The following is a 26,769-nucleotide window of genomic DNA, read 5'->3' as shown; positions in this document are numbered from 1 at the left end:
AAGTGACAGAAACAGCCTTGCAACCTGGTCAGATGCAGAGGGATTTAGTACTGCAGAAATGGCTGTGTCGGAGCTAATGGAGAGGATGGTGCTCAGCCGGGAGGATGCAGCATCCGGAGCCTGGACATCCTCCTCTCCTCTAGTTGTCTCCGTCCTCACACTGACAATTTAGTCGACCAGCTGCACAACCTTTTGACTGTGAACAGCACTTTTACAGCACCATTTGTTTCCGACAGGTTAAAATCTGAATCTGCTCTGCCGAAGTCCAAAATAACAGGGGAACTCAAGGGAGGGTTTTCTATAGATGGCATATGCTCTCACCGAGAGATCTACACTCAACAAAAATATAAACGCAACATGTAAAGTGTTGGTCCCATGTTTCATGCACACACAAAAAAATCACAGAAATGTTTCATATGTACAAAAAGCTTATTTTTTTCAAATGTTGTGCACAAATTTGTTTCCACAAGTGTGGCATATCAAGAAACAAATTAAACACCATGATCATTACACAGGTGCACCTTGTGCTGTGGACAATAAAATGCCACTTTACAATGTGCAGTTTTGTCACACAAGTTTTGAGGGAGCGTGCAATTGGCATGCTGACTGCAAGAATGACCACCAGAGCCGTTGCCAGAGAATTGAATGTTCATTTCTCTACCATAAGCCGCCTCCAACGTTGTTTTAGAGAATTTGGCAGTACATCCAACCGGTCTCACAACCGCAGACCCAGCCCAGGACCTCCATATCAAGCTTCTTCACCTGCACCTTCACCTAAGGAATTTCTTTCAATTGACTGATTTGCTTATATGAACTGTAACTTTGTAAAATCTTAGAATTTGTTGCATGTTGCGTTTATATTTTTGTTCAGCATAGCCTAATAAAATAATCCCCATAAAAATCTGCCAGTTTTAAGCAAGCGATATCAGTTTCTTTTTTCATTGGATGCATATCAATCCACCACATCGGCCTATGTAACAATTCCGCATCTGTGGTGAAAGGTGACAGAGCTAGAACGGTGTCAGACCATGAAACATCCTGAAAATCGGTCTTCACACAAAGTCGTCTGTAGTGTCCGAACAGTTCAGCCAACATTTAGTTAAATTACTTTTTAAAAATTATATATATTTTGTGCTACAAAAATGTCCCAAAAATTTTTCATTTCCAAAATCTGGTCACCTCAATCTATGTTTATTTCTGAGGCTACCATATACATATTGAAGTGTACAGATTTGCAATGATTTTCTTGAGATATGCATGGTATACCCACAAATAACAGGACAAAATATTTATTATGACATCAAAACTGATGCCACGTGTTAACAATTAACTCCCCATTCATATTTTTCAGGGAATGATTTATCTATCATTGCCTTGAAAATACTAGCCTATTTGCAATTTTTTCTTTATTTGCATTGTTCATTTGTGCATAAGATACAATAATACCTTTACAAATAAAATTATAAAGTAATCGAGAATTAAATAGGACACCAGTTGCAGGTTTTTACTTCCAATGTAATATCATACAAGGGAATATAATAAACAGAAATGTTTTTCAATATATATATATTTTTTTGCTCTGTGTGTATGAAGAACCAATGCAGTAGGGGTGCATTTTCACAAAGTGGGCGGGAGAAGTTTGGTCTCTTTTGGGTGGCAGCAATGTAGAATCTGAATGTCCTACACTAGAGGAAGTTGTCATCACTGGAGACATAGGAGAAGCCAGTGAAAGCATTTGGGCTGCTGGTTGATAAGTTGGAGAATTCAGGGGTAACCCCCACAGAGCCTGACACCATCTCTTTGGTGAACTCTGGATCAATATGCTGCATGTCTGCTGGGCCTTTCTGTTGGGACAAAAGGTTTAGCACAGCAGAAAATACGGAATGAATGTTATATTAATTGTGTATGTATGTTATGGATAGAAATTCTACGAAAATTAATACTGAAATCAAATTTGTTTTACACACTTACCACGTTGGGGTTGTATGGAGGTTTGATTCTCCGATGGTAAAGGTCATCCCAGTTTATCGGCGAGAAAAAAGTATGGTTTTTAACTTCGAGCTATATGTGAAAGACAAAAAGATTTTCAAGGCTCAATGCAGCCGTTTTTATTTTGATATCATATAATTTTCTGGGTAACAATTAAGTACCTTTCTGTCATCGTTTTCCATTCAAATTGTAAAAAAAAAATATATATAATAGCTTTTTTAGCAAAAAAACTATTTCTCAAGCAACAATTTTGCCTGGACTGTCTGGGGGTGGTCTGGGTGAGGGGCCTAATTGGAGGGATATGTAACCTGAGAACTAGCTGTTATTGGCAGGGAGGTTTGAAACTCTCTTTGTTATTCGTCTATTAACTTATACTGCCTGCTAGGCAGTGAAAATCTGAGGCCCATATAACCACGTGGACTGCGGTTTATGAGTCAACCCAGGCATCACTATCAGAGGACACCTGGACCACCTATTGAGATGTGCCTTTTGTTAAAGATGCAATCCTGTATCTTAAGACATTTTTTTTGCAGGATGTAACATATCATATGAAATGGATGATGTTGTACACAATTGTGCACAATTTTCGGGGAACTGTTTTGCCTCGTTGGCACTACTTTCAAAACTACTGGCTGAAGTTATACAAAAGCTCTGGAGCATCACTATGTAAATCAGATGATAAATTAGGTTCTAGTGATTCTGGAGTGGGTCTTTTAAAAATGACATGTGTGTATGTGTCTGGTGAGGACATCCTCATCCTTTGTATTGTGACAAGTTCACTCACAAAGTCTGCGATAGCACCCAACCTGCGATGATGGTCTTTCTGTAGGAGGCCCATCAGCAGGTCACACGCCACAGAGCTGGCCCCCCCTGGCAGACTCAAGGGCCTGTGGAGGATGTTGTCATACATCTCAGACATATCCTGGCTATAGAAGGGGGGCTGGAAGGAACAGAGGACAAAATGAGTTGATACCTACAATGAGGTGTAGCCGACTTGGTTTGGAAAATGATAAATACATGACTATAGTATGCAGAACCATAATACATTACAGCAAAGTGCACGTGAATAGGCCTTTCAGAGGGTATGCTCACCAGCCCATATATCATCTCATAAAGTACAGTTCCCAGACACCACCAGTCTACCGTGTGGTCATAGGGCTGCTGTTTCAACACCTCCGGAGACAAATACTACAGAGCAAAAGGCAGTGTCAGTGGATACAGTGACTAAGGGAAATGGGGGGACTGTAGGATATACAATAGAAATCAAAACTTACCTCTGGGGTTCCACAGAAAGTGGAGGTGGTGGACTCCGGGTCTATCCCCTCTTTACACAAGCCAAAGTCAGTCAACACAACATGGCCCTGAAGAAGGTCCAAATCAAAACATCAGGGTGACCTTGTTTAACCCACGGAGAACTAATATAACAATAGTCCTGAATTCATGATATACATACACTTACCTCGGAGTCTAGCAGGACATTCTCGGGCTTCAAGTCTCTACAACAGAGAAGATTGGGTTTTTTTTTAAACAGAGAACCTACTGTAGAGCCTAAAGGCACTGCTGACAGAATGACCTTCCACAGAGGGAGCATAGGAAACCAGCAGAGAACATGTGGGTTTACTGTGAACGACCTGTGAATGATGTTAAGTGGGTGAGACTTAGTTGTCAACATTGTTGAGAGGGTGTGACTGACCTGTAAACAATGTTGTGCGAGTGTAAGTAGCCGATGGCACTGGCCAACTCAGCCGTGTAGAAGCGAGCCCGTGGCTCTGAGAAGCAGTGCTCTCGCTGAAGGTGATAGAAAAGCTACAGTAGAATATCAAAAGTAGAAGGAAATTAAATGTATTTTTATCTCTTGTACAAAATCAAAAAAAGAGCCTATGTCTTTACTCCATACATTACCTCTCCTCCATTGACGTAATCCATGACAAAGTAGAGCTTCTCTGGGGTCTGGAACGAGTAGTGGAGCCCTACCAGGAAGGGATGTTTCATACTCTTGAGCAGCACATTCCTCTCTGCCATGATGTTCTTTTGCTTCACATGGAAGAATCCAGCGCCAAATAAATACAGCAGTTGTGAATCATTACTATTAAACCCACTCCTACTGACAGCATATTTTGTATCTTGTTTTATTTGTTTTTAATCTACTGTTATATTCAGAATTATGTCAAACGCTGCGTGGAACCTCTTTTTTCTTCAGTACGATTTTTTTCTGCAGCACTTTCACAGCATAGAACTTGTTGCCGGATTTCAGTTTGGCAAGAAGAACCTGGGGACACAACAACACTGATTAATAATAAGGTAATAACACAAAGTAAAGTATATAAATTGTTGGTTATACACCAACAGCATTTTTCGTCAATTTAGAGAGCACTTCCAAAGATGACCATACCTTCCCAAATGTTCCTTTCCCAATTATAGCCAGGATTTCAAAGTCGGATGGCTTGGCACTAAAACACAAGAGGCAATAGTGTGGGCGAAAGAGGCAAATGGCTTTAGTAGCAAACTGTACAATAGTATACAGTGTGTCTTTAGATTTTAAAATGTATCGGCAAGGTATCTCTTTGTTCTGAGGAAAGCCTTTCCATGTCATCCCCAGATATCACCAATACCAGTGTAGTTGCCAAAATAGTGACACATCCTCAGGGTTCTGTCAACAAGTTAAATCATGTGAATAACAGAGGATCTGCTATTTTGTTTTGGTGAGAACCATGTTAAAGCCTTGGAGGGTCATCTCGCGATCAGACCGCATGCTGGTGTTGATAACAATAACATTATTGTTGTGATGTTTCATCTGTCAATTGACTATCCACTCAGTGTTGGCTATGTGCTGCAGGTGGTGAAGTACAGAAAATAGCTAAAGAGAGACATGAGTTTACTAATTCCCTCTGACGTCAGCGGTCTGCCCGTAATCCCTTCCTTTACACTAGTTCCTGACTGAACTTGCTTCACCTCTCAACTTAGTTTCCAATTTGCTCTTTCACCCCCCCCCCCCCCCCCCCCCCCTCCTCTCCTCTGTAATTATTCCCCAGGTCATTGCTGTAAATGAGAACGATTTCTCAGTCAATTTACCTGGTAAAATATGGGTTAAATAACAATAAATTACTAACTTGTATAAAAAAAAATAAGTGTGGACTGCAACAATGATCCCAGTGTGTGCATCCACATTGCTTATTGCATATTATCATAAAGCCTGGTTACTCACTGAGGATTGTGTGAGTGACCAAGGTTGACGTCAGTGGAGTTTGCTGATTGAAGCTGGGAAGCAATTTGAGGAGACAATATTACTGTGCTAAATGGTTTGAAGTGAACAATGCCATGTTCACTGATTCGATTGATTTTAGAGGGGACAAATAATAGGTATACAATAATGAACCATCACACACCCATGTCATTTTGTGAAAATAAAAGTGATTGGAAAATATACATTGAAATATACCTGACTCCAATTATCCATGTCTCTTTTCTGTGCCTATCAGGGTGGGAGTCAAAGGCATTTGAACAGAAATTGATTATTTATTTGTACCATCAAATATGAGTGAGCTCAAAATAACTTATACATTTATTTTTAAATACTGACTTGAAACCTAGACACTCATTGCTAGAAATCAATAAAAGTCAGCAGTATACAAAAAAAAAATGTACAAAATGTAACTGTAAAATAAACAATACATGAGCATTAAGTTGGTCAAGGATCTTACCCTCTTGTGTGTAGAGGACTTTTTTCCTCAGGTGTTCTCAGGTAGGCTATTGTTATTCTGTCCTCGCAAGAATCTGTGACTTGCCAAATAACCTACAGCTTATTTTCAAGTCTCAGATGAATAAGTATCTTTGGCCAAGTCTTATGTCCAAAAATCTAAGACAAAACAGCGTAAATTCAGAGAAGGTTCTCGGGTATGTAAAGTGTAAGAAATGGATTGATGCTGGACATCCAGAGGACTGACGCAAACTTGTTTGCACACAACAGGTTGTATCACTGTAAACAAGTATTACGCAAACCCACATGGTAGCATGTGGCATGTATACAGAGTTGATACGCTCAAACTACTAATTCAAAGGTGCATTCACCAAGAGGGCCCAGGAATTTAATACTGTAGCGTAGTTGTCTCAACATATTTCCTTTTGAAACAAACCAAACGGCACATATTATTTGACACACTGCGTGTACACACACATTTTATTGCAATTAATTAGGTACATCTTATTAACATGTCAAGACTGTTTATAAACATGAGTGCTTAACACATTTTTTTTTTTACCCTAATAAGCTGACTTATTTCCACCCCTAAATCAGATTTCTCAGAGCAAACAGTGACATGATCTTCTTTGAAAATAGCCAATACATTATAGTACTGCTGTATGACAAGTCAATACTCAAATGACAACTGTCTAGACTATACAGACACCATCAACTACACCAATAGCAAAGAAACCAATAAATAAACCAACAAATCTGCCAAATTCATAAACTAGCATAATTAATCAAAACATTTCAGAGAAAGTAACTGAATCATAGGGAGAACAATTTATATGGGAAAAGACATGTGATTGTTGGGTCTTCATTTCCTTCTATTTTAGATTTGTGAAGATAGGTAGATGGCAAGGTATTATTTTAATACTTTAGCAATCACGATTTGAAAATGGAATACCAGAGATTCAATGAAGCAATGCAGATGGTGTTGAGATTTAAAATTAGAAGTAAGAATTAATTTCCTCTTGAAAGACCAACATCAACCAGTATCTTTAACGTGACGCATAAGCAATCTCAGAAAGATAAGGAAACTGAGAACAACTCCGGAGTGACGCAGCGGTCTAAAGTACTGCATTTCAGTGCTAGAGGCATCACTACAGACCCTGGTTCGATTCCAGGCTGTATCACAACTGGCCGTGATTGGAAGTCTCATAGGGCAGCGCACAATTGGCCCAGCGTCGTGCGGGTTCGGGCTTGGCCGGGGTAGGCAGTCATTGTAAATAAAAATTTGTTCTTAACCGACTTGCCTAGTTAAATAACGGTTCAATAAAAAAAGAACTATGCGTTCTATAGTAATCTACAATCTTTCAGCCTGGTTCTCATGCAAAGTTCAAAACATGAAAGATGTTAACATACTACAATCACAACTTAAGTGCTCGCCTCTGGTTCCCCGCTCAGACTTCACTTTAGAGCGAGACTTGGGAGTGTGTGGGAGCGAGAGCGAGATTTGTGGCTCGCCGAGCTGCTGTGAGACTTGCGTGCCGGAGCGAGAACGGGACTTCCTGGTGCTAGACTGGGACTTGGAACGGGTCTGGGATTTAGAGTGGGACTTCACGGATTGAGAACAGGATTTGTGGTCGGATCTGGTGCAAGAGTGCTGTTTACTGCATGAGAGTGACCGGTGGAGGACAAACACACAGGAATTTAAACTTGGTCTTGTATTTGTATAATTGTCTTGTAAAGTATGTGTGCTTGTCAATATGCTGCTGTGTTACAATGAAATTTCCCCTCTGGGATGAACTAAGTATTAATCTATGCAACTACCCCAGCCATGTGAAGTATTGGAGTTCTTGGGCAGGGCAGATGCAATTTGGTCAGTGTTCTTTCCGTGAGAGTGACCTGGAGTGGCTACCAGAACTTCTGCAGCTGCTTCTGCGAGAGCGACTTCTGTTACCAGACCTGGTTAGATCAAACACACTGTAAGCCTGGGTAAATTACCAGCTTTGGTACTAGAATGATAGCAAATGAAACCTACAACACCTTCCACATTAGGGCAGTAAGGACCCAATGCCTGCATTTATGAGGTGATGTAAGTCCAGACCTAGAGCAGCTGCCAGAAGAGGAGCGTCGGCGGCGAGGCTTGTCCTCCACCAGGCAGATCTTCCTCCCATTGATGTCAGTGCTGTACAGCTTGTCCAGGGCCCTCGTCATGTCCGAGCTTGATCGGAACTTAATCACCCCCTCATTGGTTCACTCCTTATGGGTGTCGGCATAGGTCCCTTCACCAGCTTGGCGCATGAAGTCCTGTCAACCCCCAAAAATGGTGTGCTTGTAACATGTGCTGTTGTTCAGAACCCAGTTTTCAGAGAAGGACGGATAAAATATAAATGGAGACTTGAGCGCTCACCTTTAGATCCTGCCAGCTGCAGCGACTAGAGAGGTTCTTCACAATAAGGCGGTACTCTGTGCGTGCAGGTGGCCCGTACTTGTCCCGGCTACTCCCTTTAAAAGAACACGGAACAGACAGTATGGCACAGTGGGGGAGTCTACAGTGGCGACACTGGGGGTGAAAACTCAAGGGGGGCTACTAGAACTGATCCTTGGACGTTTATCCCTGTGTGGACAAGGCCACTAGCCCCTTAACATGATTGTACTAATTACATTTACATTTTAGTCATTTAGCAGACGCTCTTATCCAGAGCGACTTACAGTAGAGTGCATACATTTTTATTACATTTTACATACTGAGCCTGGGCGCGAACCCAGAGACTCTGGTGGCGCAGCTAGCACTGCGATGCAGTGCCCTAGACCACTGCGCCACCCGGGAGACCCGAGTATAATTAGTGATGTGGTCTAACATTGCCTTGGCAGAGGTAGTAACACATACATTCAGCCAATGTACATCTGAGCATCATGGCAGTCACAGGGAATGGACAGCATTCCCACTCTTTGCTCAAATGCCCATTTCTCTGATTCATCGACCTCAAGCTTACATTTATTCTGCTGTACAAAAAGGTATACATCACAACACTAAAATGGGGGAGAAAATATATACGACTACCAACTGATACCACAGTAGCTGGCAGAAATGTACCAGTCCACAGATACCATTTAACTTACAACTGAATGCAAACTGCTTTCTAATGTAACAGCTAACTAACACAGACGCCAACATGGCTTCAACCTTTTGCGATATTTATTTTTAACAGAAAAAGGAAATGGGATTCCTCACCATCACCCTGGTCTATTGGCAAAAGGCTACTGTCGTCATGTCTTCCGGTAAGGTCAGCCAAGAGGTCATACGTCAAAGGTCACACACACATTAAGGTGAAAGCCAAGGTCAAACGGGACAGACAGGCAATCATCTTAGCCAGTCATCATCAGTCATCTTAGCCTAAAGGTAAACAGATTCAGCCCACAGTGGACTCTTCCAAATTGAAACATCCAAGGACTTTATTAAGATGGTATAATGAACACATTGCATCTATATTCTTGAGTATACATTACAGCTAGGCTGCTTGCATCTAAAAAACAGGCAGTGTGTGCATTAAGATTGCATGTGCCAAAGCAAGCAGCACAGCAGAAATGTAAACACTACATTTTACATGCCCAACCCTTAATTTTTAGTAGGTTAAGAACAAATTCTTAGTTACAATGATGGCCTACCGGGGAACAGTGCCTTGTTCAGGAGCAGAATGACAGATTTTTACCTTGTCAGCTTGGGGATTCAATCCAGCAACATTTCGGTTACTGGCCCAACGCTCTAACCACTAGGCTAAATGGATAGCCAAATTATAACAAAGCAGATCTGTGGGTAAAATGTGTTTAACAGCAGCATTGTTAGAAACCCGTAAGTAAGCATTTCACTGTTAGTCTACACCTGTTGTTTACGAAACATAGTGACACATACAATTAGATTTGTCAAATTGTGGTTTTCACACGCTAATAGATCCGCAATGGCTTAAATGAATTTCGGCAAACAAGACACTGCATGCATCCAAACATTATTTTAACATTCAATCATGTGCTTCATTAAAATTGCAATTATAAGGCTACAGAGAGGAGGTACTATTTCAGCGGCCCTACAAATGACAAGGAACAGGTCGCTAACGTTAAGTGTTGCTCATGACTTTACTGCCCCCTGCTGGAACTCTCCATCACACCTGATAAAAAAGTAAAAATTTAATTTTGCTGTAGTTATACATACAAGTAGAGATACTGGGGTGCAAAAGAGCAAGAGGATAAGCAACAATATGGGGATGAGGTAGTTGGGTGTGCTATTTACAGATCGGCTGTGTACAGGTACAGTGATCGGTAAACTGCTCTGACGGCTGATGCTTAAAGTTGGAGAGGGATATATAAGACTCCAGCTTCAGTGATTTTTGCAATTCGTTCCAGTCATTGGCAGCAGAGAACTGGAAGGAAAGGCGGCCAAAGGAAGTGTAGGCTTTGTGGATGACCAGTGAAATATACCTGCTGAAGCGCGTGTACGAGTAGGTGTTGCTATGGTGACCAGTGAACTGAGAAAAGGCTGGGCTTTACCTAGCAAAGACTTATATGTAGTGAGGGCCAGTCAACGAGAGCATACAGGTCGCAGTGGTGGGTAGTATATGGGGCTTTGGTGACAAATCGGATGGCACTGTGATAGACTGTATCTAATTTGCTGAGTAGAGTGTTGGAGGATATTTTGTAAATGACAGCCGAAGTTAAGGATCGGTAGGATAGTCAGTTTTACGAGGGTATGTTTGGCAGCATGAGTGAAGGAGGCTTTGTGCGAAATAGGAAGCCAATTCTAGACTTAATTTTGGATTGGAGATGCTTAATGTGAGTCTGGAAGGAGAGTTTACAGCCTAACCAGACACCTAGGTATTTGTAGTTGTCCACATATTCTAAGTCAGAACCGTCCAGAGTAGTGATGCTAGTCGGGCGGGCGGGTGCGGGCAGCAATCGGTTGAAGAGCATGCACTTAGTTTTACTAGCATTTAAAAGCAGTTGGAGGCCACGGAAGGAGTGTTGTATGGCATTGAAGCTCGTTTGGAGGTTTGTTAGCACAGTGTCCAAAGAAATTTCAGACTAAAGACTTCAGTGCGTTCAAGACAACTGGCAACGAAAAAAAACGAGCTCCAACTGGGAAAATTCATTTTGACTCGGAATTCCAATTCAGGAACTCGGGCCACTTTCGAGAGCTCTGACTTTCCGACCTTAAGATCATCGACGTCATGATTTTACCTCGTTTTTTTCAGAGTTCCCAGTTGTATTGAACGCACGGGCAGCGCCATTGAGGGCTTTGACCATTTTAATGTAGTCAACAGGGTGGGACTTCCAACTTCATTGGCTGATCCCTCCTGATGACCCGGTTGGACATGGGTCATCAAGTGGAATCAGCCAATGAAGTTGGAAGTCCCACCCAATTGTGAAGAAGAATATTGAGTAGGCTACTTTAAAATGGAGACAGCTTTAATGGCGTCACAGACGCTTTAACGGAACAAATACTAAGATGAGTCCTCTATCTCTATGGTTTGTGCTCTGGAGCGTACACTAAGTTGCGTACAGACATTTTTTCCTGGCCTGTAAATTTTGTTCAAGCCACACTAATGTGCAGTTTGTGCACATCAAAAGATCTGGCAATCAACAATTCTAAATGTTTGTTGGGCACACGTGATGTTATCTCACAGAACAAACATATGATATCCACTAAGCCTGTGTTAACCTCAGACCTTCTTTTTGCATTCAGCCCAAAACCCTATTCTTTCCCCACACATTGTCCCCGTAGGAACGGCTGATGGAATGGCTGAACGTAACTAATTTCCGGATTTTGGACCATCAAAAATCCAAACTGTTTGTTGGGCAAACAAAAATCCACTAAATATTATATTAGTGCCCTGTTGGCACTTGATTTCTATTAGCAAGAATTGTTTTTTTAAAGGCCTATAATTTGAAGCTACCATAACTACCCATGGGACCTGTTTCTCCATGTTTTTGTTAACTTTGTAAACAAACTATACTGATTCATAATGAATGATGTTTACTCTCGCTCTCTCCTACCACAACTCTCGGATGAGCACACCTCTGGAACACACAGACACAGGAAACCATTTTGGGACTCATAACTAATGGAAGGGAAACTCCTCAGAGTTTGACAGAGCTCCAAAATGAGGAGCTAGAGACCTTTTAGAAAGAGCTGGACAGAACCACTGACATAGAGGAAGCTGGCATGGTTACTGTACAGAAAGTCATTAAGACTGGAGCACAGAGAGATGAGTATATGTAGAGAACTTTCCTGACCAGGAAACAAAGTGAGAATGAACTCATAAAGGACATGAAAGAGACTCATTAAAGGACGCCAATTTATTTCATTCTTCATTTTCTTTACAGGTTTACAGATAACTATATACATATCTAATTCTCCAGATAAACCAACCTAAGAGGTTGCTGGAAAGCATTGATTGTCCACATCCTCTGACACTTAACACCATGCTGAAGGGGGTGAAACGTAAAATAAATAACACACACGCAGATAGAACAGACACAAACTCACACAGACAGACACACATTCTTATGGGTTCCATCACAGACATGTAAGTCTGGTCTCAGATCTGTTTGTGTGGCCTCTCTATATGCCCTGTGAGGGCAGGAATAGGAGGGGGGTGATAAAGGACAGAAATAGTTGGTAAGGAAAAGAGATACGATATATAGAACCCAGGTACACACACAAGGCTACATAGAACAAAAGGCACTGCCAGCAGGAACAGCCTAAACATTGAGAAGGTTAGGGTTGGGTTATAAGGTGTTGAGGAGGTAAGGGGATGGGATGGACATGGGCATTTCTTTTGGGCTCTCTGCATTAGGAAGGCATGTGCTTTTGGACGATGATAGAGACTCATTGGAATACATAGGTATTAACTCTCATATAATATTTATACTATTGTCTCCAGCCCAGACTCACACGCCAATGGCAACAATCATTATAACCAATATTAATAATTTATCCTCCCATGTTTACTTACAGTGCCTTCAGAAAGTATAGACTTTTAACACATTTTGTTGTGTTACAGCCTGAATTTAAAATAGATTACATTTAGATTTTGTGTCACTGACCAACACACAATACCACATAATGTCAAAGTATAATTTTGTTTATAGAACACTTTTGAAATGAATACAAAATTTAAAGATGACACGTCTTGAGTCAATAAATATTCAACCCCTTTATTGTGGCAAGCGTAAAAATGTGCTTAACGAATCACATAGTAAGTTGGATAGACTCTGTGTTCAATAATAGTGGTTAAAATGATTTCTGAATAACTACCTCATCTATGTTCCCCACACATACAATTATCTGTAGGGTCCCTCAATCGAGTAATGATTATCAAGCACAGATTCAACCACAAAGGCCAGGGAGGTCTTTCAATGCCTCGCAAAGAAGGGCATCTATTGGTAGATGGGTAAATATAAAATAAAAAGCAATTGCTGAATATCCCTTTGAGCATGGTGAAGTTGTTAATTAGGCTTTGGATGGTGTATTAATACACCCAGTTACTACAAAGCTAGGCGTCCTTCCTAACTCAGTTGCCAGAGAGGAATGAAACTGCTTAGGGATTTTACCATGAGGCCAATGGAGATGTTAAAACAGTTACGAGTTTAATGGTGTGATATGATCAAAGTGAGGATGGATCAACAACATTGTAGTTACTCCACAATACTAACCTAAATGACAGAGTGAAAAGAAGAAAGCCGGTACAGCATGCATCCTGTTTGTAGCAAGGCACTAAAGTAATATTGCAAAAAAACGTGGCAAAGAAATGAACTTTTTGTCCTGAATACAAAGCGCTATGTTTGGGGTAAATCCAATACAACACATCACTGAGTATCACTCTTAATTTTTTCAAGCATGGTGGTGGCGGCATCATGTTATGCGTATGCTTGTCATCGGCAAAGCCTAGGGCAGCGTTTTCCAAACTCTGTCCTCCGGCTTGATGATTAGTTGATTATTTGAATCAGCTGTGTAGTGCAAGGGCAAAACCCAAAATGTGCATCCCTTGGGGTCCCGAGGACCGAGTTTGGGAAACTGAACTAGGGAGTAAAAAAAAAAAAAAAAAAATGGAATACAGCTATGAGCACAGGCAAAATCGAGGGGAAAACCTGCTTTCTATGGTAAGACTTGAAAATGGCTGTCTAGCAATGAATGATCAACAATCAACTTGACAGAGCTTGAATAATAAAAATAAAAATAAATGGGCAAATATTGTACAGTGCAGGGGCCTCATTTATCAATATTGCGTAGAAACTATTCTAAAATACTATTTACAAACTGAATTTAGAATGGTGTATGCATAGAAAAAGTGTGATTCATCAAACAATCCTACGAGCATCATATGCACACTGGTAGGAGATAACCATTGATAAATACCAAATGTTCTCAGCCCCAGTTCTCTTGCACGACCTTGGTGGTTTGCGTTTCAAAATGCCCCTAAATAAACCATGTTTAATTGGGGGCATTTTCAAATGCAAACCACATTTCAAAACCACCACGTTAAAGCACGTGGGGAATATACAACTCCATACCATGAAATACAACAGCCTAACCAAAAAAAGGCAAAGAAAAAAAGAAAAACTTTTCTGAGACTGAAATTGGTGTGCTGGTGTCAGAGTGAGTACAACCAAAATATTTTATTTGGCTCGCTCAGTTGTGGCTTGACTAGTAAAAAAAAAAAGCATGGCTACAAAGAGGACCATTATGACAATTCAAGTTGCTTTAGCAATGGCAAATATACTTGAAATAAGTAGGTAACACTAACCAATAAGCCATCCATCTTCAACTTGATTTTGATTCAACAGTTCCCTCAGGTAGGCGTATAGGTCAACATCGCTGTTCTGCAGAATGAACGAGTCGTGTGTTCCTCCTCGCCACCACATTCAGCAGCGTCTTTTGCGCATCATATAACCTGCACATAAAGAGTGGAAGCCTTTTGTGTTCACATAGTTTAAATCGTTTTGGGATGGTAATTTGATGGCGATGTGGGTGCCGTCTATTGCTCCGTTCCTATTTGGGAACCCGTTGATGGCATCATGGCAAAGAAAGCCCTCTTGACTTCAATGTGTTGTGCGATGGTGTATGGAAATTGTATGTGTAACTAAGTTTTGCTGATGATTTCATCCAAAACATTGGCTCATCAAGGGCTGTGAGATGCCAAACGGCAAGCTCCCGCTGAAAAGTACCCGTTGTCAAGTACCCTTAAAATACCCTTTTTAAAGTAGGTCTTAAATCCTCTCAAAATTAAATTATATCTGATGAGCCAATCTGTACTTTCTGCAGAAAAAGTCCCACCTGTCTCTACAAAACACGCTTTTTGCGAAATGCAGCGTGTGCCTAATCTTCAAACCGAGCAAGATCCGCAATCACTCATTCCATTTCACATTAGCTCAGGCTTTTATACCATTTCAACAATGTTTGAAATACTTTAACAAATGACTGTACTTTATATGGATTATTATCTTAACACATGTACCCGATGCGGTCAAATTATATAGCATGTATGTTGCATAAATTCACAATGAAAATACAATGAAATCAAAAAATTCTTTAATTATTACTCTGATAATTTCACACATTTTCAACATATATTTTCCCCATTCTACACTCAACAAGCAGTTCCCATATTCCAGCATTTGGCACTGTGCGTAAGCATGGTCATGGTCGTGCATACATTTATGCACACTCTCAAGCTAGCGTTCATATTCATAAATCTTACACTTTGCGTGGAAACGACTCCATGTATGGTTTACACACAGATTTGTGCATCTGCATGATTGATAAATGAGGCCCCAGGTGTGCAAAGCTCTTAGAGACTTACCCAAAAAGACTGTCGGCACTGCCAAAGTTGCTTCTACAACTATGACTCAGGGGTGTGAATATTTATGTAAATTAGATATTTATGTATTTCATTTTCAATACATTTGCAAACATTTCTAAAAACATGTTTTCTCTTTGTCATTGTGGGATATTGTGTGTAGATGGATGAGCGAAAATATTGAATCCATTTTGAATTCAGGCTGTAACAACAAAATGTGGAATAAGTCAAGGGGTACGAAAACTTTCTGAACTCTCTGTATGCGTCACACTCAGATAAACATCATTGGTACGATAAAATTCCATTTCTACAAAATAATCACTAATTTCATGCCTAATTTCATGCCCCTTCACTAGGATACTCTACAGACCTGTGGCCAGAATCAGTTTGTTTATTCTACAATAAGTCATATTTCCAGTCAGATATCCCACTACCGCTGGGGAGTCACTTGGGTGTGATCAACAGAAGGGTGTTTCTCAATGAACAATACGGACAGGAGTTTTTCCTGACCACATGAACTGACCAGGAGTACCTCCTCGCGGTATGACCCTTGACCTCCAATCAGTGTTTAAGCATCAGTTCCTCTCATTCACTCAGTCCTGTAACAGTCGACTCAGTAGCAGGGCTTCATGGGCCTGTCACAGCAGCACAGAGTGGCAGGCTCTAACAGGCCTCTAACAACAGTAGCTACAGCTGCATACGCTCTACACAGACACAGAGCCAGCAGCACGGCAAGTCTCTCATCAGAGGAAATGTCCATTTCCAGGTTAGGAGATAGGGGTCGGGGGTTACTGATGACAGGGTGAACAGTTCACGAAGAATCAGAACATCAACATCCCATTGAGCTGTTTGTAAATGCTTATAACACCAGCAGACAGTTCAAGCCGTGAAGGAATGCTTACTTGTGTTGATTGTTTACGTACTGTATGCTTACGTAGAATGGGTTAATGAATAACAGGGTGGATATCTATTGGGTATAGAAGGCCTATTGTATGTTGCTATATATAGATATATGTGACTGCTGTCAGGGTACACAAATGGCTATCTGAAGAGATGGGAATAACATCTACCTATGAAATACACGTCTGTCTGCACAAGACCTCCCACACTAGCATGGTTACTCTGGTAGAGGGAGATGCAGGGTTAAGTGCAAGTTAGCCGCCTGAGATAGAGGGTTCATTTCAGTGCTGGATAAAGAAGTTAGGACAGAGATGTTCAAGTCTTCTTATGATTCTGTAGCCTTCTGAGCTCAATAGAGCAGTTCTATGAGAAATACTGCTGTACATCCCTGGGACTGATATGAGAGGAGTCTGAAGATGAGAATGGATTCTGGTGTTCCTTTTTCCACACCCTAACCCTACACAGCTTTACCCCACCATACCAACCCTGCTTCCAAATCCAACCATAAACCCCCCCCATCCTACCCTCGGCCCTGGACAGGAGGCATGCAGGGACAACATGAGAGTTGATATAATAAACATCAAGTAATGGAACATTCCAGATGGTCCACCCACCATGGAGCGTTGCTTTGAATAGTAATGTCTGTTCTGGTCCTAAATCTTTATGCATGGGCACCGGGGCAGATAGAGCAAGGTGAGACTCATGCGTAAGTAACACTTGCAGTAGCAGCGGCAGCAGCAGTAGAATCTACAAAACATTATCAGACCAAACTGAGATTCAAAGTAACATTAGAAGACCCATCAGGTCAGATTGTCAGATCAAACCGAGATATCCAACGAAGTCAGACGGTCCTTCAGTTCAGTGTCTTTTTACTCGCAGGGATACACAGACTTCTTTTGTTCCAGCATCCTGTTCACTCGTCCTTCAAACAGTCCCTTTTCCCCTTTCCGTGCTTTCTCAACCCCGCCTCTCTTCTCCAGAGGGGATGTGAGGAGTGAGGGAGGGGCTGCCCGTGTCCTGAGGGGAGAATAGTAGCCTAAACCTCAGTGGGCTCCTGTCTCTCCCTGGGTCAAAAGAGGGTGAGGGTTGAAAGGTCAGAGTGAGAGATGAGGTGTAAAGGGTGAGGGGTCAGGGTTGATCCTCCCGTAATGCCTTCTGCAAGCTCTGTCGGTAGACTGCGAATCTCTGCTCCACCAATCGCACACGCTCTGCCTCCTCCTTCTCCAGAATCACCAGGAAGTTCTGCAGCTCAGGAGCCGAGAACGCATGCCACTGAGATGGAGAGAACGAAAGGGAGAGAGAGCGGTATTAGTGATGTTAGAGATGGCATTCATGTAGCAATTAATGATTTTAGGACACACAGTATGTGTGTGTGTGTGTGTGTGTGTGTGTGTGTGTGTGTGTGTGTGTGTGTGTGTGTGTGTGTGTGTGTGTGTGTGTGTGTGTGTGTGTGTTGTGTTTGTCTTACCTCTACCTCTCCGGTCTCGTTCTCCTTGAGGACGAAGCTGAGCAGCTCAGGATCTGGACCCACCACCAGTCTCAGAGCGAGAGGACACTCCACAAGAGGAAGCTTCTGGAACAGATCTACACAGACACAAGACAAAGGAAAGACACATTAGATTCCACATCCAAGCCGTTTGCATATTATCAGAAATCTTCAAAACCGACACTCAGTCGGGTGGCAGAATGTAAATGTGTGAATGTATATACGCGTAATCTGTGTGCGTAACTCACCTTGTCCATCACGGTATGTCTGTCTGTACAGAGCAAACTTGCGTGGGTTATCCTGCACCATAAACTTCTTCAGCAGGCCCTGTATGACCTCCCTGACTGTAGTAGTACTACTGATGTGGATCTGCTTCGCACAGTCACTGGGCAGGTAGAACGACGTCCGCTTCTCACTGAACCCTGCTCCCGCCCCCTCCTGGCCTTCTGACACCGTCATTGGCCGACCGTGTCTTTCCGCCTGGCCGTCTAATCCCGTCCCCTCCACAGCGAGCACCGTGACTGGTCGACTTAGTCTGAGGTGGACCTTAATGAAGCCAGTGTACAAACCATCAGCACCCTGGGGGAGAGAGAGAAAGAGATAGAGAGAGAAAAGAGAGAGAGAGATTCATGTGTGTCTGTATTGGTAAATTCCCACTCAGTACTTCATACTAGTACACTCTTAGAAAAAAGGGTTCCAACAGGGTTCTTCGGCTGTCCCAGTTGGAGAACCCTTTTAAGGTTCTAGATAACACCGTTTTTTCTAAGAATGTAGCTATGTGTATATGTAACGTGTTGTAGCACTCACCAGTTTCATGCCATTCTCTGAGACCGTAGAGTTGTAGTCCTCTATTCTGGCCCGCAATTCTTCCTCTGACAGAGCCTTGGGCCCTCTCTCCTCTTCGACCTCCTTCTGCTGAAACACAGAGAGAGAGACAGACAGCAGGCTGTGTGAGAAACAGGAACTGCAGTACAGGGGAAGTTGAGACAGACAGAGCAGTCATTATGACTCAGACCTGAGGACACCTGGACTATATGATGTTTCTTTCAGTCTGCTGCTATCCCTCCAAACAGCAGAGGGCGCTGTCTTTCAGACAGGCACAGTGGAGTTTCCACTTAGACCTAAGAACCCAGGGTGCACTGTTTGCGCTCACACGCACACACTCACATAGTCTTGTAGAGCTAACCTTGTGGGGACACACAATTCAGTTCCATTCAAAATCCTATTTTCCCTTATCCTAACTGTACTCTTACCCTAACCTTAACCCAAAAACCTAACCTTAACCATAACCTTAGCTCCTAACCCTAAACCTTAACATAATTCTAACCCTAATTCTAACCTTAACCCTAAACCCCCTAGAAATAGCATTTGACCTCGTGGGGACTGACAATGTCCCCAGTTGGTCGAATTGTTATTTTTTTACTATTCTTGTGGGGACTTTTGGTCCACGCACACACACACACACACACACGCACCCCCACACTTCTGGACATTTCCCATTGGGCTCTAACATTTATAGAATGTTGCGTGACTCTTCATTCTTGTCTCCCTTTCCCCTCCTCCTCCTCCCATCCACCCAAGCCCCAGCATGACAACACTGCAGTTGCCCCCACAGACTGAACAGGTGGCAGGAAATATTCTGAATGGAGCAGAGATATAGAGAATTACACTGACACTATGACTGTGACTCTGTGTCGCTCTTTTTCTCAGTCTCGCTCCCTCTTTCTCTCCCCCGTTCTCTCCCTCTTCACCCCCACTGACAGACACATCAAGCAGTCACTCGGACAGCTCCAATCCCTCCCACTGCTACGGCCACGAAAAAGCACAAAACTTCCCCTCCCACCATGCAGTGTGAGTGAAGGGCTCATCATGAGGCTCGCTCATTATGGGGGTGAGGGAGAGATGAAGGAGGGAGGGGGGATGATGAGGCGCGAAGGGAAGATGAGAATGGGGGAGAGGAGGCGAGAAGAGGAGAGAATATGGGGAGGCATGGTTGCTGAGCAAGCCTTAGCAACACAGAGTTTGACTGGGTTATTTATAGATGCATCCTCTTATGTAGATGCTGTTTTCTTTTTTTCTCCTCCTTTTCACTCTCTTTTTCTGGGAAACGGTGGTGTGAGCGACAGACAGCTAGGGGAAGAGAGAGAGAGAGAGAATGCAGGGCAGGAATCATTTATGTATGGGAGTCCTCGGGGCGTGAGGGGACAGAGTCTGCTTCATTCAGTACAGTCGCTTTGTATACGCGCGCGTGTGTGTGTGTGTGTGGTGAGGGTGCAGTATATCTTGGCTTGCGTTTAGCAGAGATGGGGAGTAGGATCCGTCTGAACAGGACGTGGTGTCTTCCCTTTCTTCACTCCTCTCTTGTCGCATGACAGACCATTAACTTCTCTCCTCCATGAACAATCTGCTCGGGCGGAGAGTTATGTTTGCTGTGCGTTTACGGCTTAGTGTGTTGTGTGTGTGTGTGTATCTTGGCAGGTTCCAGTGCAGTAAGAGTTAATGATGTGAGAACGCAGAGGGAGCTTTGGGCAAACTGGTATAAAATGTCAAACTGACCATCTCTAAACAGCCGTGAGACTAAACACAAAGACCTTGAAACAGCATGAACATTCCTGCAACATCAAAACTGGAGGATTGGCACAGCATTACTGTATTATGTGCAACTCAAAGTCTGCTGATGGGGAAAATACTCCACTGCAGACTGTATGCATTTTGTTTTATACCTTACGGTTGCTCTATGCCATAGAGATGCATTTTGAACACACACACCTGCCTCACACAGGCAGGGTCAGACTACGGCATTTGGGACGCCGAGGCACCTAATTCCCCAACCCCCCCTGCTGTTTTATAGCTCATCTCATGCTATTCTTCACCAAGATATTCCAATGATCCTGGGATTAAACACCTCTCTCTGACACTGGATCCTGGACTTCCTGACGGGCCACCCCAAGTTGGTCATGGTAGGAAAAAACATATCTGCCATGCTGACCCTCAACACGGGGGACCCTCAGGGGTGCGTGCTTAGTCCCCTCCTGTACTCCCTGTTCACCCATGACTGTGTGGCCAAGCACGACTCCAACACGTCATTTTATTTGCAGACGACGTAACGGTGGTATGCCTGATCACCGACGACAATGAGACAGCCTACAGGGAGGAGGGGAGAGACCTGGCAGTGTGGTGCCAGGACAACAACCATTCCCTCAATGTCAGCAAGACAAAAGGAGTTGATCGTGGACTACAGGACCAAGCATGCCCCCATTCACATCGATGGGCTGTAGTGGAGTAGGTCGAGAGCTTCAAGTTCCTTGGTGTCCACATCACTAAGGCTCGATCATGATCTAAACTAGGGTTGAATATTTCCGGTGTATTTTACAAATGTTCCATCCTGAAAATAAATGACTTTTCTCCAGGGTAACCTGGTATTTCCCGCCAAAACCGGAAGTGTCATTCAAAATCATTATAAAGCATATGCATCGTGCCTTTGTAAAGTATTCAGACGGCAGGGACAGGGAGACTAGTCAGGATCGAGGCAAAAATTAACGGAGCAAAGTACAGAGACATCCTTGATGTCCTTGATGAAAACCTGCTCCAGAGCGCTCAGGACCCCAGACTGGGGCGGAGGTTCACCTTCCAACAGGACAACGACCCTAAGCACACAGCCAAGACAACGCAGGAGTGGCTTCGGGACAAGTCTCTGAATGTCCTTGAGTGGCCCAGCCAGAGCCCGGACTTGAACCTGATTGAACATCTCTGGAGAGACCAGAAAATAACTGCTATAACCTAGCGCGTTCGCTCTTCTTTCAAACTACCAGTGAGTTCTACTGGCCACTGTATTTAACATTCAGCAAAAAAGAGCTTGCGTTCCTCTTCGAGTAGTCTACTGTTATAAGACATGATGCCCAGCAAGCTATTCTAGTCTAGCTTTTCCTGCATGGGACTCCAAGAGCTAAGGAGTTTTCTTTAATAAGAGGCCAGCGGAGCACAGGTATTGCGCAAGAGACAGAGGCAATAAGTTAGAAGTGTATGATGCTTAACCCATCATTAATTTGCTAAATATAAGGCTAATACTGCAATGAATGTATTACCTGAAATAGGTAGGCTAGGACGTCTATATATAGGGCTATATACTGTATCAACCTAGAACAGGATGATCTATTTTGGATGCAATTTGAATGGAGTTGATGGAGAGGGAGAAAGTGCTCATGCACTCTTTCTGTTCTTTTTTTGTGCTGACATTCTTGCTCTGGCTCTATGCACACTCACTGTACTCTACCCATACACTCATACATACTACACTGACACTCCAACACACTACATGCACTCACACACATAAAACACACACTCACACAGACAACCTTTCACACTCTTCACATACGCTGCTGCTACTCTGTTATCTATCCTGATTGTCTAGTCACCTCAATCTAAATGTACGTATTACCACAATTATGTCAACTACCTCGTACCTCTGCACATTGACTCGGTACCGGTACTCCTTGTATATAGCCTCGTTATTGTTAAAAAAAAATAGTTTTCTTATTTGCGCATCTTTTCTTACTTTTTAACTCTGCATTGTTGGTAAAGGGCTCGTAAGTAAGTATTTCACGGTCAAATCTACACGGGTTGTATTTTATAACTAAAATTTTATTTTATTTTGCCATGAAGATGAGAAAAGATTTTGCCGTTTTAAAGCTAATTTCCTGCTATTCTACACATTTTGCCACGAGGCTGAGATACAAGATTCCAGGGTCAGAGTTGAAAAATCCTCCTTCACTAGTTCTTAGTTCTTGAAAACGATCAAGTCTCTCAGGAATTCCTGTGTTTGTGGCTTGATGTTTCCTAACTGCTAAATATAGTTCTCTCCCTTCCCTCTGTGCATTCCTCTAGAAGTGAGAGAGAGAATGGTCAGAGGACAAAAGAATAGTAGGACAATACTGAACCCTTCACCCCTGCCGGATCCATGGCCGACCACACCCACACAGAGCTCAGGCCCAGAGAAAGTAAACCAGAATACCCCAACTCAGACCCAGGGCTCCCAGACATCCACAGCCAGGGAAAGTAAACCAGAATACCCCAACTCAGACCCAGGGCTCCCAGACATCCACAGCCAGGGAAAGTAAACCAGAATACCCCAACTCAGACCCAGGGCTCCCAGACATCCACAGCCTGGGAAAGTAAACCAGAACACCCCAACTCAGACCCAGGGCTCCCAAACATCCACAGCCAGGGAAAGTAAACCAGAATACCCCAACTCAGACCCAGGGCTCCCAGACATCCACAGCCAGGGAAAGTAAACCAGAACACCCCAACTCAGACCCAGGGCTCCCAGACATCCACAGCCAGGGAAAGTAAACCAGAACACCCCAACTCAGACCCAGGGCTCCCAGACATCCACAGCCAGGGAAAGTAAACCAGAATACCCCAACTCAGACCCAGGGCTCCCAGACATCCACAGCCAGGGAAAGTAAACCAGAACACCCCAACTCAGACCCAGGGCTCCCAGACATCCACAGCCAGGGAAAGTAAACCAGAATACCCCAACTCAGACCCAGGGCTCCCAGACATCCACAGCCAGGGAAAGTAAACCAGAATACCCCAACTCAGACCCAGGGCTCCCAGACATCCACAGCCTGGGAAAGTAAACCAGAACACCCCAACTCAGACCCAGGGCTCCCAAACATCCACAGCCAGGGAAAGTAAACCAGAATACCCCAACTCAGACCCAGGGCTCCCAGACATCCACAGCCAGGGAAAGTAAACCAGAACACCCCAACTCAGACCCAGGGCTCCCAGACATCCACAGCCAGGGAAAGTAAACCAGAACACCCCAACTCAGACCCAGGGCTCCCAGACATCCACAGCCAGGGAAAGTAAACCAGAATACCCCAACTCAGACCCAGGGCTCCCAGACATCCACAGCCAGGGAAAGTAAACCAGAACACCCCAACTCAGACCCAGGGCTCCCAGACATCCACAGCCTGGGAAAGTAAACCAGAATACCCCAACCCCAACTCAGCATTCATTTGGGCTGCAATCTGAGGTGCAGTTCATTTCCGATTTCTGAGGCTGGTAACTCTAATGAACTTATCTTCTGCAGCAGAGGTAACTCTGGATCTTCCTTTCCTGTGGCGGTCCTCATGAGAGCTAGTTTCATCATAGTGTATGATGGTTTTAGCGACTGCACTTGAAAAAACTTTCAAAGTTCTTGACATTTTCCAGATTGACTGACCTTCATGTCTTAAAGTAATGATGGACTGTCGTTTCTCTTTGCTTATTTGAGCTGTTCTTGACATAATATGGACGTGGTCTTTTACCAAATAGGGCTATCTTCTGTATACCACCCCTACCTTGTCACAACACAACTGATTGGCTCAAACGCATTAAGAAGGAAAGAAATTCCACAAATTAACTTTTCACATGGTACACCTGTTAATTGAAATGCATTCCAGGGGACTACCTCATGAAGCTGGTTGAGAGAATGCCAAGAGTGTGCAAAGCTGTCATCAAGGCAAAGGGTGGATTCTTTGAAGAATCTCAAATACAAAATATATTTGGATTTGTTTAACACTTTTTTGGTTACTACACATATGTGCTATATTATTGTTTTGATGTCTTCACTATTATTCTACAATGTAGAAAATAGTCAAAATAAAGAAAAACCCTTGAATGAGTAGGTGTGTCCAAACTTATGACTGATACTGTATGTTGGAGCACTTTGGTTTCACAAATAAATACGTTGTAATGGAACCAAATGATCTGTTTCTGTCTTCAGTCCTTTTTAATTAGGGTAGATGAGCTACGCTATAGGTTGAATGTAACCGTCTGACTATAACCAGCCTGAGTAGGCCTAAAACTCCATTCCTATTCAGAGTTTAGAGAAAATTAATCGAATTGGAAATTAGCTATTATCAGGCTGGTTAATGTGATGCACGTCTGTTGAATTTTGAAAAATCCATCGCACTCGTCCCCACCCCCGCCCCACCTACTCAGCCAGTCAGGAGCTGCTACTGCGTTGTGGCCATGGCATACTGCATACTTTGTACTAAATGGTACATGCTAAATAGTATGCGGCAATAAGTGCATAATATACAGTTTAAATATGTAGTACGCTAGTATGGGTATTCGGACACGGCCACTGTCATCTGAGCCTGCAGTGTTGCCCCAGAAACATTACAAACAGATTCAGGCCTTTTACTGTAGCTTACGCAACAAACACAACAACTTAACATTCAACATTTACTCAACTTTCCCCACAACGGTAAATGGTGATGACTCATATTGGCCTGGGTACTCCGTGGCTCACTCTCAGATACCAGCTTACAGAAGGTTCCAGCACTTTAGTGTCATAAACATTTTCCAAAATAGAACTTTAAGTGATGTCTGTGGGCGTCCTGCTACTTGATTACCTAACCCAAACCTGAGCTGCACCCTCATCTCAGACTGTGTCTCAGAACGTTAGGTCTTTATTTTTACTTAAAAAAACATTTTATAAACAATAGACAACATACAAATACAAAAGACAACATCATACAAACATCAAACCTGCCCAGACCCACTAACACACACCCCCATCTCCAGTGCCCGAATCACTTTCCGCCACATGGCCTGAAACGGAACCATTTTGTTTCTCCCTGTAGCCCACGGACTTGATTTTTCCATTGTTTTAATGATGGCGGCTTGATTTCTTTTAGAATACATTTTTTCAAGATGATTAAAGATGATCAGCCAACCCATCGGGTATCTCACTGCACCTCCATATGGCATGTCTTGAAATATGCAGACAGACAGATTACAAAGTAAGTTTACATTGTAATACTTCTGACAGTCAACTTTCTAGCTCCTCCCACAACTTCCAGACTTTCAGCATTCCCAGAAAGCATGGATTATTGAGTCATTATTCGTTTTACACTTAAGACATGACTCTGCTGCTGTACTGTAGAATTTGAGAATTTTGTCCCGTATAATAAATTCTATACATTAGTTTACACTGGATTAAGTGTACATTTTCATTAACTGTAACTTCGTTAGTTATACTCAAACTTTCCCTGCATATTACACCAACATCAGTTCTTTTTAAGTCTTGGTTCCAATAGCTAATATTTTTTTCTACGAGATTCTCAGTTGGATAGGCTCTCTGCAAGGTTTTGTAAATATTTCCTGTCATATGAACATCCTTTTCCCTCAAGTTTGCTCTGATGTCCAAAAGATGTCAAAGTAGTATTTGTAACTATAGTATTGTATTTGAATGTATTTGTATTTGAAACTATCTACATACTGTATATTGGTTAGTCCAAAATGACGTTTTAATTCTGTCATGGAAATAAATGCATTTCCTTTAACCAAGTAATTTACCATTTCTATGCCTTTAGTTTTCAATGTGGACAAATTCATTGGTGAATTCTGAAAAGCTACCAAGTATTGTTTTTAGGAAGGGATATTGGTTCTTGTAGAATACGTTTCATTTGCCTCCATGTTGTTATAGTGTTCTTAACTATGAAGATGTTAATGTGCTTAGCTTTATCGTTTAAAAACAGACACATAAAAAGATCCTGGGGATGAGCATGTGCATTATCAATATGTACCCATTATTCCTCTTTAGTGCATTTAACTGTATGGTCACAAGTAAAAGTCTTGAGTAGCGAGTTGATACAGTTCAACATCTGGAAGGTTAAAACCTCTGACTTAAGAAGATGTAAAACTTCCTTTTTATTCTATTCATTTGATTTGCCCATATAAAAGTCCTATGACAGAGTATACTTTTTTGTGTCTTCGGTGGGGTCATTAGTATTACAGAAAATAAATACAAAAACTTCTAAAAAGAGGTTTATTCTACCTGTAAATTTATGGGAAGATTA

General features: G+C 42.6%; 2 protein-coding genes and 1 pseudogene across 3 annotated transcripts in view; all 3 read right to left on the bottom strand.

The window, feature by feature from the left end:
• Positions 1-1,193: 1,193 nt before the first annotated feature.
• On the bottom strand, positions 1,194-5,970 carry LOC129815954 (serine/threonine-protein kinase Sgk2-like). Its single transcript, XM_055870165.1, has 13 exons — positions 5,691-5,970; positions 5,429-5,461; positions 5,195-5,247; positions 4,382-4,439; positions 4,175-4,258; positions 3,892-4,023; positions 3,683-3,795; positions 3,449-3,485; positions 3,264-3,350; positions 3,082-3,177; positions 2,774-2,929; positions 1,972-2,061; positions 1,194-1,844 (listed from the first exon to the last, which is right to left on the bottom strand). The coding sequence occupies exons 2-13, from the start codon at positions 5,444-5,446 to the stop codon at positions 1,686-1,688; spliced, it is 1,083 nt and encodes a 360-aa protein (XP_055726140.1). The 5' UTR covers positions 5,447-5,461; positions 5,691-5,970; the 3' UTR covers positions 1,194-1,685.
• On the bottom strand, positions 5,832-8,595 carry LOC129815862 (serine/arginine-rich splicing factor 6-like; annotated as a pseudogene).
• Positions 8,596-15,246: 6,651 nt separating this feature from the next.
• The window catches only part of LOC129814993 (ras association domain-containing protein 5-like), a 71,234-nt gene continuing 59,711 nt past the window's right edge, over positions 15,247-26,769 (bottom strand). Inside the window, exons 3-6 of one of the 2 annotated variants that reach the window (XM_055868213.1) lie at positions 18,725-18,829; positions 18,166-18,496; positions 17,900-18,015; positions 15,247-17,703 (exon numbers count right to left, since the gene is read on the bottom strand). In XM_055868213.1, the coding sequence (XP_055724188.1) occupies positions 17,560-17,703; positions 17,900-18,015; positions 18,166-18,496; positions 18,725-18,829 (696 nt within the window). In that variant the 3' untranslated portion in view covers positions 15,247-17,559. Of the gene's footprint in view, positions 17,704-17,899; positions 18,016-18,165; positions 18,497-18,724; positions 18,833-26,769 lie in introns of both variants that reach the window. The other variant, XM_055868212.1, reaches the window with a different exon arrangement.

The sequence above is a fragment of the Salvelinus fontinalis genome, chromosome 18, assembly GCF_029448725.1.
Source record: "Salvelinus fontinalis isolate EN_2023a chromosome 18, ASM2944872v1, whole genome shotgun sequence".
Lineage (NCBI taxonomy): Eukaryota > Metazoa > Chordata > Actinopteri > Salmoniformes > Salmonidae > Salvelinus > Salvelinus fontinalis.
This window is presented reverse-complemented; position numbering and strand designations above follow the sequence as displayed.

What these genes read in the sequence shown, in the direction of transcription:
- LOC129815954 (XM_055870165.1), bottom strand. An exon ending in GGTCACTCACACAATCCTCA is followed by an intron (nt 4,440 to 5,194) that starts GTGAGTAACCAG and finishes CTTGTGTTTTAG; the next exon opens with TGCCAAGCCATCCGACTTTG. An exon ending in TGGGTGCTATCGCAGACTTT is followed by an intron (nt 2,062 to 2,773) that starts GTGAGTGAACTT and finishes TTTCACATATAG; the next exon opens with CTCGAAGTTAAAAACCATAC.